Source organism: Hyposmocoma kahamanoa, unplaced genomic scaffold, assembly GCF_003589595.1.
Source record: "Hyposmocoma kahamanoa isolate Upper Pololo Valley unplaced genomic scaffold, ASM358959v1 202, whole genome shotgun sequence".
NCBI classification, from domain to species: domain Eukaryota; kingdom Metazoa; phylum Arthropoda; class Insecta; order Lepidoptera; family Cosmopterigidae; genus Hyposmocoma; species Hyposmocoma kahamanoa.
Genome location: NW_020653726.1, coordinates 16,759,600 through 16,771,816, shown reverse-complemented (window position 1 = coordinate 16,771,816; position 12,217 = coordinate 16,759,600). Strand labels below are relative to the sequence as shown.

The window sequence follows — 12,217 nt, the reverse complement described above, 5'->3', positions numbered from 1 at the left end:
ACCTCAATGTTACGTAGAATATTTTATAATTTTATTGTCTAACATAATACTAATATGTATGTGGGAAAATGGTTGCTTACTAATGAAAAATTCGACAGGTACAATCCCTGTAGGAACATGAACTTATGACAGTCTAAGTATATTTACCAATGTTTCGCTGTAGGAAAAAAAATGTCGAAAAAGTTTTAGAACCCCTGAAACCGTATGAAGCCTCCAATCCGCATTTACTTTGATACAAGTGAAATTGTTTATTATTTTTTGTAAGTACTATAAATACTGCTCAAGCTGTAGGGCTAGCACGTTAGGGCGCGACTTGCGCCAGAGCGACATAAAGCGCGACATACTGCCATTGTCTCATAGAGTTTATCGCGCTTTATATCGCTCTCGCGCAAACTGCTCCCTGTCGTGCTAGCCCTCCTGGCGTCCCTGTTACCATTAATAGATGGAACGAACAATAATGGTGAATTACAGGCACATGAGATTTGTCAGTTGATTTGATTGAGTGGTAGTACCCCTTAGATCTTTGCCATTTAAAGCGTTTCGCTTACCATCAGGCGTATGACATTTTTGTCCCATCTCTTTGTATCACAAAAAAAATATAATAACAGTAAGTCTCCTTGTGATAGAGTTCGTCCAAAGAAGAACTGCCACGTTGTCTTTAATAAAAATAATATGTTTGTTCATAAAACTTAAGCGTAATAAGTATAAAAAGTGCATGATAAAAGGTACAACCAGTATCAGAACATGAACGCTAGCACTTAAAAAAAGAAAGGCTGTATGTAAGTATTACTGCGTTACGGCGCATGGGACTTTTCAACTTGTATTTCAGTCTGAGAGTGTGCATTATTATTATTAATTACAGGCACATGGGACTTATCAACTTACGTCTCAGGGTGACGGGCGCAGTGGCAGTGCCCCTCAGATCTTTGCGATTTAAAACCCTAAGTGGCACTGCAACTGCAACTGTTTAGGAAATTTTATACAATGTATATGCCAGTTCCATCGTACCCTAAAAGCGACGCTGTTGGAGATCCGATTCAACAAATAGTAATAGTCTTTTTGCCTGTTTCGTGTGGGGATTGCTTAATATACAATTTATAGCACCTAAGGATGTTCGGTTGATCTGCAGGTCTCTCATCAACGCCGTCCTCTGTTGTTCGTACCGGACACATTCCAATAACAAATGATATGCATCTTCCACTACCCCACATAATTCGCAATTAGGAGAATTGTTTTTTTTTTCTTTTTTCTTTTTTTAACTATGTGGATATGTAACATTTTTGCATCAAAACCATAATGCTAAAAGAGACGAAAAGTAATTGAATCTTTATATTTAAAAAAAAGAAAGAAATAACTCACATTTTTTTGGACATATTCTACTATTAAATAGGAGAAGCTCTGATAAACCTCAACTCGTCTAAACATTGTGGTCCAAGATGGCCCCAACTTAGCATTTTTGCGTGTATCATAGAAATGATATAAAGAATCTCTGTGAAATATACCATGTCCGTCGCAGCCTCCACTTTACTGGCTCATAAATTCTCAATACTTTATAAATCGTTCAAAGCTGTACAACAGGCCGCAGGTAAACTACCCACCTTTTACGTCCAATCAGCTTCCATATCTTCAATTATTCACTAATAAGTCCCTTAGACGTGGCTAGTCGTAAAACTGAATCGTCTATTTTGAAATCGTTCGATTAATAATACTCGTAGTAATCAAAATTTATAAAAACTTACTTACTTACTACACTTATTTTATAACAGACTAACAATTTTAAATATTGTATCTCTTGTGAGAGACTGGAGACCGTATTAGGCAACTAAACCTGTATTACAGCTCAGTAGGCCTTCACGCTCTCAGAGTAGTTTAAAGTAAAGACAATAATATTACAAGAAAAAAGCAATACAGTTGAGTGATTGTAGCGCGAGTATGTGCGTGCGTGCGTGCGTGCGTGCGTGCGTACGTGCGTGCATGCAAGCGTGCGTGCGTGCGTGCGTGCGTCCGTGCGTGCGTGCGAGCGTGCGTGCGTGCGTGCGTGCGTGCGTGCGTCTGTGTATGATAGTAAATGAAAGAAAAAAGAACGATTAAACTTGATAGCAGTAAAACTAGAGTCTGGCTAACGAAAAATGACACTCAGATTTTTTTTTGATCTAACTGACTACCCCAATATTTAAGTCACTGTTTGGAAGTTGACTTGTTAGCTGCGATTTTTGTGATTTCCTTTATAATAATAAGACGAAAACTGTGAAAAGTGATGTGCGAAAGCTTCTTTTTGCTATGATTGCTATCTCAAGAACATTTGGGTGAATTTCCGATTTTAATGTAAGTACGACATAATAATTTAGATCTTTTCTATGAAATTTGTAGTTTTGCTAGTCTTTTCAACAGATAGTAATTTTATTTAATGCGAATATATTTATTTATAGGGAATGTGGAGTACTCCGGGAAATAAAAGACATGCCCGCAGTTTCAAATTTGTATAGTTGTGATATTGATGCTATCAGAGAACGGGACAGAATTACTAAAGACATGAAAGAAAGAATACAAAAAAGTGATAGCAGTTGTTCCGATACATCATTTGAGGTTAGTTATTTAGAGTCTTATTTCGATTATTATGACTAAATATAAAATTACAACAAATGTGTTTATTTTTTGTATAATATATAATAAATCTTTATAGAACTACCGAAGCACAGCATGCAAATAAATATGCATAGAATTGGCCATTTAATATTTTAGGTACTTTGATTTTTTTCTAAATTATGTCATTCGCTTCCGCGAACAACTTCACCCGGTTGGTTCTAACATACCTAAATTATGAACACAGATTGACAGATCAATTCGTAGAATAATTTTATTCCCATTGTACATGTATCAAAATTATATATACTATTAATTATATATTATATAAGTTTGTTATATTTGATTCACGACTTGTATGTTGTAAAAAAATAGATAGTAACTTTGAAATCGTGCATTCGTCGAAGAGCGAGCGATCAAATAATAATACCCTTGCCATTTATGGAAACTCATACAGGCCAGTGCTTTATTATAATCCTCTTTACCGTTAAAGGGAAGACTGATTATGAATGTAGTTCTGTATACATTATTGGTAAGATTAGCTTTAATGGGAAAGATATATGGTCCAATTTCAAATGTTAATATTGGATTGTTATTTACATCAAACATATTTATAGGAGTATTCATCTAATAACAAGATATCGAAATAGGCAAAGTATATTTACTTAAACTTCAAATAATAAATATAGAGTTGATATTACCTCTCTCTGAAATATGATTTCAAAGGGAATTAGTATATGTTGTTTATAATAATAAATATAGAGTTGAGGATAAATTTCTCTGAAATACATAAGCTCTATGTGAATTACGCGCTTGACCTATGTTATTAAAATGAACATAGAGTTGATAATACCTCCCTCTGAAATGTGATTTCAAAGGGATGTAATATCAACTCCAATTGTATTATTTACTACCTCTAAGTTTAGGAATTTATACTTTAACAGACCTCTGTTAATAATTAATCAGTTAAGTATTCTAATTTTTACCTCAAGTTTATTATTATGGTTTATAAAAGAAAGAGATTTTCTGGTACACGTGTTTTAATATTTTCGTACTTAAAAAAAGTTAACTTAAAAACTTAAAAAAACTCAACCTGGAACGTAAACATGTTTTGAAATAAAACGTAAAGAAGTATTTTGTTTTACTTTACACAACATTTTTTGGAAAATAAAGTTTTAAGGTAAAAAAATTTCCTTAACAATATTGAATGTAATTTACCATTTGCGGCTATTATCATAAGCACAATTTCGTATTACATAGATATGTATATATACCTCTGTAATGTAGTAGCTATAGAACTTCCTTGCGAAAGAGTTCGCCCACCTCCAATCAGTAATATGAGCATTATTTTTTTAATCTATATTGTTCGAAGAGGTATTTGTTCCAATGACCACGCCACCCTCATAATAACACATACAACAAAAAGGTTACACAGGTTTAAAAATTAGTTTGTCCGGAATCGACTACATTATGTAGCATCTTAACCTCTATACTTTTTTATACATCGACGCCGGAAAGCGATCTTGTCGTATCTCGAAAAATAGGACTTTACACCGGACAAGATCGCTTTCCGGCGTCGAAATATATAAGTGAGCATTTGACCTCCACCGCACCTGGTAGGCCATGCACACCTAAATAATGCTTATTCACTCTCGCCTTGAAAAAGCCCAAGTTATAGCATTCAGGGAATAAGTCTGTTGGCATATTTTTCCCGGGACTTCTGCGTGGCAGGCCAGCGTTAGCAGGTGACCGGTCGACCACTGAGGCAGTTAAATATAATAAATCTTTTTTCTGAGTGTCTGTTAGGAATTTTTTCTGAGTGTTCGATCTTTGGATTAATAATAATAACAAACTAGTGGAGTGATTTCACAGAAAAAATAATTGAATATCAATTCAATAAAAACTTAAATACGGTGAATAGGGTCATCTCTAGCCGGGACTGGTAGCTGTAAAGATATCTAACTGGGTGACGAAATACTTTCATCGATTTCTCATAGATGGTGCTACGGCTAAAAAGTCGTTGAAAAACCAAAGAGAAGGAGGAGGAGAGAAAAAACAGAGACATATAGAAAAATTGTGAGGTCCGTTGGTTCGTTCCGTGACTTAGTAGGTATAGCGTCAGGCACGGTATGTTAGAAGACGTTCGTTCGAAACCATCTGGATCGATGAAATGTTTTATGAGTGTTCGATCTTTGTATTAATAATTACAATAAATCAGCCAATAAAATAAATCGTTTGGTGATAATTATGATGTGGTTTTATTGGAAAATTAATTTGTGTTGTTGTAGAATCTGATTCAATTTTCAGTTTCATGGTCCAATATAGTTATTTTTAACGTCCGGTCTTTATTAATATTATAATTTCGAGTTGGGTCCCACCATCCCACACGATTCTATTACGCATTCCTAGATTCAAGTTAATTACATTTGCATAAAATGAAACTATTAATTCGGTTGTATGCGAGATTGAATATTCAACAATCATTAAAATCGCCAAAGTTTCATCCATCATTTCATTCATCATCACTATCATCATCAACTTAAACAAATTATTATACGTCTCACTACTGATACCTAGCTAGATAAACACTTTAATCAATGATATAACACAAATACAGATTAAGTTTAAAAGAAAAAACATAACATGATTGTCATAGCAGCGAATCGGCGCTGACTCAGCAATTATGTCAAAGCTTCCCGAGGCGCTAGTTTTCAGTCAGGACCAGCGAGCGGGATTAAGTTATTTGAAAGCAAAAATTTAACGAGTATGCCTAAAGTTATATATTGAGAATAATAATATACATAGTAAAGTGTAAATAGTGCATCTAAAATAACCTATTTGATATTTAAGGGCATGAGCGAGTGTGAATATAATTACAGCTGCAGCAGTAAATTGTAATTGTAAAGAGGTCTTAATGTTGTACAATTTAGTTAGTTTTAATATAATTATACACATAATAATGGTATGGAATACCATTCTATACCGGGCGTTAAAACAAAGGTTACAACGTAAAAGTATGTATGTGAAGTACCTCTCCATAGTGGAGACCAGCGCACTGTAAGCACTGTACCGGCCACACCTAATCTTACTTGAAAAATCTGTGTAGCGTGTTTTTATTCTTTTACGTAATCTGTCTAGAATCGATTTTTGTTGTTGGTTTACAGCTGTTATTATAAACACAGTCGCTCATGCACTTACATATCAAGTAGGTTATTTTAGATGCATTATTTACACGATACAAACGCGCGACTGCATCGATACAAACGCGCGATTGCATCGATACAATCTCGCCTTTAAATCCTAAGTGTAACGATGCAATCACGCGTTTGTATCGATGAAGTCGCGCGCTTGCCCTTTGACCGTGGACACTTTAAAGCGTCTTAAATTAACTTGGCTGATACGCCAATGGCGCCCGGAAACGTTAATGAAACCCTTTAATTGGCAATTTGAATGAATAAATTAATATTAAGATATTCCTTGTGTTATTTGTATATTCTAGTTAAGTATGGTTCGTATTTGCATTTTATATTCTGTCATGTTCTTCTTTGACTTTGACAATTCGTCACATCGTTACATAGGTTTGGCATCTAGGGAACGTAACCAGTGTTTGTCAGTGGCAGTCAAAAGGTTCAAATCGCGCGTGTGTAAAGGTAGACGATTAGCGACTGCATCGCGTTTGTAACGCTGTTAATAGTAGCCGTGTGTACCGCTCTTATATGTGCGTGTAACTTTGAAATTAAAGTCCCAAATGATTATCACTAATTACAGGGCCCGAAGTCTGCTAAATGTCAATAGAGTGTCAATGACAGGATTTTGTACGCTTGATATTCCGCTAAGCGTTAAGAGTAGTGGCTTATCAGTGGCTATAGGGCGGCAGTCTACTAATTTTATTTGACATAAAGAAAATATATTTAATGTGAAGACTACATTACTACTACTACAATATAAAAATTAAGATATGCATTTTCTTCTTTTTTTGTAAGGCGACATTGATCGTCAGTGGTTTTTTTTTTATAACACACACACTCAACGTAGCACTAGGGAAACCTTGTATCGCGGGTGCCATGGACACATACATAGACAACCACAAATTACCTCCAAACGCACGAGAGAAATAAATAGGCCATACAAATATTTCTCCCGGTTTGGGAACTATTGCGTGGCAGTCCAGCATAGTAACCGTTCGGCCTCGGAGGCAGTTAGTTCGACACTAATTGTAAATAAGATTTTTTTACATAGAAAAACACAAACCCACCTTGCAATCCTTGGATTCTTACTATTAAGGATGCAACATTACGATTCATTTTTTGCAAAAATCGATTCAAGTTCATACGATCTAACGATATTTTGTATGGATTTCCTCGTATTTCAATGCTTGGTTTTCATAGAAAGGTAAATCGAATAGTCTAGATCACAAAGCAATAAACTTTTGCAATAAAATTCAATTTGAACAAAACTCGATTTACTACACATACATATTTAGTTGTAAATACTCTTTGCCCTCGATTTTGGCCGTTAATGGGTTTTAACCCGATTAACAAACCGCTAGTTTAAAACCCGGTCGCTTAATCATCTCTCGCAACAAGTAATAAACATGAAAATAGTCGTCGACAGCAAAAGAGGTATGTCTGTTTTTAAAGCAATCATCTGCCGATGGCCAGTCAGCCCGTGGCCCTGGAGCCTGTAACAGTTCCCGATATTTCGGGAAAATAGAAACTGATATCGTGTTATGAAACCTGTAATTAGTAATAATCAATCAATCAATCAATTTGCTCCTTCGTTATACTTTGCGTACTATCATTCGAGGTTGTCTTATGGCGTGTTTATATGGGGCAACTCTACCAACGTTAATGATGTATTTGTATTACAGAAGAAGTGTGTTGGGATATTGATAAATATAGAACAGAAAAGATCTTGCTGACCTCTTTTTCAAAGATTAGGTATATTAACCTTAACAGTGGCCGAAGCATGGCAGTATATCACATGCAATCTGTGATAAACCGTCCCGTGACATATTTATTTCAGTTGATAAAGCTATGTTGCCATTATTAATAATTTTTTTTATTGCAAATACTGAATCGATAAGATACCGCACTATAGTCTTTTTTCTTTTGTTTATTTGGTAATGAACTATTGTTATATATTTTGAAGAACAAGGATATCATGTACATTTAACAGCCACTGTACCTAAAATAATATTAGTGTGAGAATACCATTAATGAATAAATAAATAAATAATTTATTGAATGAACACGAAAGCCTTAAAGTCTATATTAAAGTCCTAGGTTACCATTCTCTAGGCTACCACCGCTCTTGTTTAATATAACCTATAATATATTTTATAATTCTATTAATGGCACAGTTTGACTATACGGTATTATGATATTCTATCAAAGCATCATTTGTTCGTAATAATTTTCAACGGTAATTTTCATTAGGATTTGCAATTTTCCGCAATGTGGCCATTATTTTCGTTCCATCAACAACGTGATTAATATACAGTTGTTGTTAAAATAAAATAGTTTGCGAATCGTGTGCAGCATGAAAAAAAGCATAACATGAATGAATCTTCGGTGCAGGAATAATTATAACCTTTTTATAATAAAAAGAAAACAACCACAAAACAACAACAAAAGTTTTATTGAAATCGGTTACCGGAAAGTGCGCGAAATTGGATTCATCTCCTAGTGTGCCGCTAAGGGGCGATGGAATATTTTCTTAAAATTTAAATGGGACCAATACTAAGGTACCTTCTTCCAACAAAAAATCATCAAAATCGATTCATAAATGGATGCCGGAGTAATCGTGTAGCACACAAACAGTAGAGTCGAATTGAAAACCTCTACCTTTTTGAAAAATAAGATAATATTTACCTGTCTAAACCATTTATTTACACACACATTAATTACATAACAAAACTGAGCTTCAAAGATTACTTATAAATGCAAAAATAAATTAAATTAATATATACATTAAATGATTTGTGTGTGGGCAATTACTGAGCTGCAGAAGTCGCCCAGCGCTGGTTTTCAGCCTGCCCCCGATCTTTGCAAATACATTTGTAATAGCGCTTAATTCGCAAACTTAGTACGTGGTAACATAATAAAACTAAATCTGAATAATTAATAAGTAATTCCTTTCCTCTGTGTAACAATCGCGAAAACCTAAGAACTCGATAATTCCTAAGATTAAATATTCTTTATTTAAACATCATTGTACATCATTTACTCCGCTGTAACTGCGTTTCTAATCATCTTCTGTATGAATTTACCTATCCTGTATATAGTATATTATGTGCATCCTAATTCTAAGCATCTATATTCTAAACCAATCTATCATAGTAAACATTGTTTATCTTGTTTAATTATCTATTTAATTATCTTATTTAAATTAATAACCTTTGTAAGTATAATATTAATTTAATTTAATATTAATTTTTTTTTGTGATTTTTACTATAGAGCAGTGAACAGAGCGGTACCCACGTTGAGGCAACAGTCGCTAGTTCGAGTTCAGTTGGGCGAAGGAATTTTTCCTTGTGTTAGTCCGACCTTTATATCAATAACATAAATTTGTAACTACAGTTCGGAATAGAGTGGTTTGCGTTAATATTAGACATCTGGCTTACTGTCCCTACTCAGTCAGCAGTGACCATGAGTCCTAAAAGTAGGTTTGTTTGTAAAAAAACAAATATACGCGATTTGGTCGAAAAATCATAAAAAAGACCGACCTCAAAAGTGCCTGGAAATACATCTATTTGCCAAGTTTCTTTGACATCGGTTACCGGAGAGAGCGCGAAACCGGATACATCCCCTAGTTTGTCATGCAAAGAGGTGGAATATTTTCTTCTAATTAATTTCAATTGGGACCAATATTGAGGTACCCTCTTTTCAACAAAAGTAGAATCATCAAAATCGGTCAACAAAATTATTTATGTTATTAGCCGGAGTATTCGTGTAACATACATACAAAACAAAATACAGTCGAATTGAGAACCTCATTTTTTTTAAGTCGGTTAAAAAAACCGTTTCATTTATAAAATAAAGTTTCTTTTCTGTGCGAGTTTATTACATTAAACGAACTTCAAGGAAGGTATACATCTAAGAGAGGATACCTTTCACTGAAATACCGTCTTTGTTGTAATATACTTTATTCTATATTTTGGATGTTTAACAAGCAGCTTCTTAACTACGGTAGTGTATTTAGAAGAAAATTTTGTTTTCATCTTTTTTGCCTTTAATTTCGGAATTTCAGAGAGAGGTATTATCCTCTCTATGAATATTACATGAAGTTAAGTAAATATACTCGGCATATTACGACATATTGTCACGATCGTTAATTATTTTGTCACATCTACAGTCTCACTTGTTTGTAAACATAGTTTTTCGAAGTGGTGCCGAAACTCAAACTTACCTTAAAACAACCTGAGAATGTCCAGGTGCAATCCTCTGCTCCTTTTTCCTCCTACGGCACTCACTATCTCTTTTCTCACTCTCACCGTATTTATTCCCATAGTTTTCGCGTATCGTGTGGTATCTCGGCTGGTAACTCTCCAGTTGCGAGTACAAGCGCGCGCGTGGCGCGGGCGATGGACCTCGTTGCGTCATAGAGTCGACACGTCCGTACTCCCCGGCAGTCGGAGCTACACTAACTTGTTGGTAAATTCTCTCAGCTACCCCCGGCCTACGCGTTTCCATCTTTTCGTCAACGAACGCGACTCGTGGAGGCTTCGGTTGCATTAGACTGATCTTTTTCTTCTTCGCCGTCGAAGTCACGTAGAAAAAGTAGCCGTTTTTATCCATTTTCGGTGCTGTTGCTTTTACCTGATGAAGAAATTTGATTTCATTAAGTTTATATTGAATTGATATTTAATTATTTTTTGTGAATTTACTCCAATAGGTTGCCATAATTATTAATAGAAAGATCGAACAGTTAGAAAAAAAAAGTCGTTGAAAACCAAATATAAAGATTCAACAACAAGCACATAGATAAATTCGTGAGGTCCGCTGATTTGTTCCGGGGCTTAGTTGGCATAGCGTCTGCCACGGTTTGTTAGGAGACGTCGGTTCGAATCGACGGAATTATTTCCAAGTGTTTGATCTTTGTATTAATAATTATAACAAATTTGGTTTCGTTAAGCTTTCAAATTGTACTAATGAAAACATTCTGTCGTATTGCAATTCGTTTAATGGAAAAGTGATATAAAATTGAAAAAAGCATTATATGCCGTTTGACTCGGGACAAAATATGACATAATTTTAAGTGATATATAAAACTATGTAATACCTTTATTTTGTACTTATTTTTTTTGTAGTTTATTTTGTCAGTTTGACATAGTTACTTTTCTATTATCTTTATTATTGAGAGTATGATATGTACATAAAGCACATTCAATAATAAAGTATATTTTATTAATGAAAAAACTACCAATGTATTTTCTACATGACATTCGTAATATAAGTTAGCCATGCTAAGAAGCCATCCAATAGTACATGCTCTGTAAGTGGCTTAAATAAATAAATAGTAAATATTATTTCATACAATTTTCAATATAAATCTTTTTCATTTTTTTAATACAATACCAAGTCACGAACTAGGCGTGCGCTTGGTGTTAAATAACACACCTATAACAATAGCAGTCAGAGGCGGCTCGTCCTAAGGAGCACCAGCACGAGCGTGCAGTGAACTCCCACTCCTATCCAACTTACCAAAATAAATTTATTAATTATGCTTTCTACTATACTATACTATGCTCTATACGAGGAGTGTGGGGTCCTATCGGTTCGCGGTCTCTTTCTACTCGGAGTTATGGTTCTGGTGCATCGTGAAGTGACTTCTTCTCTTAATTATTGTAAGTTACTCGAAAATAGGCTTTTTAAACTTCATCTACCAGCTATAAACTCCACTTTCGCTAGAAGATTTCCAAAATTCATGCATCCATATATATACAATAGAGTTAACGCCTTGTACAGCGTCAAGCTCAAATTCGGAACTTAAGCATAGGGTCAATATGTTGCTACGCACGTTGACATACAATGAAATAGAGGACTTGCTAAAGGAGGTGCGCTAGTTCACTGCCTCAATCCTTAATCCATACACGTGCACGCACGCACACACCCACCGACTCACAAGCACGCACGCACGCACGCACACACGCACGCACGCACCCTCGCACACACGCATACACACACACAATGCCATAAAGACACACACTCATCCTATATAAATGTATATATAAGGTAATTGGTATTGAATTAAGAATAGAATGAATATTATACATAATGCATTATACAATATATATATAATCTAATATAATAATATAAAAATATGATAAGATATAATAAAATAATGTATTATATAATAATAATAATTTTTGATAATATGTTTGTTTGATAATGTGTTTAATAATATGTACAATTTTTGAAAAAAAAAAAACTTTTTAGTAATAATAAACAGTAACAATGTTTTTATCGATTACCTGCGAGACAGGCTTTGCCTAGTGCAGGAATCGTAGGAAATTCTCTGTACGCGATATACGCTACAATTGAGTTGTGTTACCTGGTTCTTTGTCGTAACTAAATTGTAATGTGCCTGCACAAGTTCATTTGTAAATAAATTATTTTGTATTTTTTTTGA

General features: G+C 34.5%; 1 protein-coding gene across 1 annotated transcript in view; it reads right to left on the bottom strand.

Moving 5' to 3' along the window:
* LOC113227205 (kinesin-like protein CG14535) overlaps positions 1-10,389 on the bottom strand; it is a 465,861-nt gene extending 455,472 nt beyond the window's left edge. Inside the window, exon 1 of the mRNA XM_026460095.1 lies at positions 9,995-10,389. Coding sequence (XP_026315880.1) covers positions 9,995-10,383 — 389 coding nt within the window. The 5' untranslated portion in view covers positions 10,384-10,389. The remainder of the gene's footprint in view (positions 1-9,994) is intronic.
* Between the last annotated feature and the right edge of the window lie 1,828 nt (positions 10,390-12,217).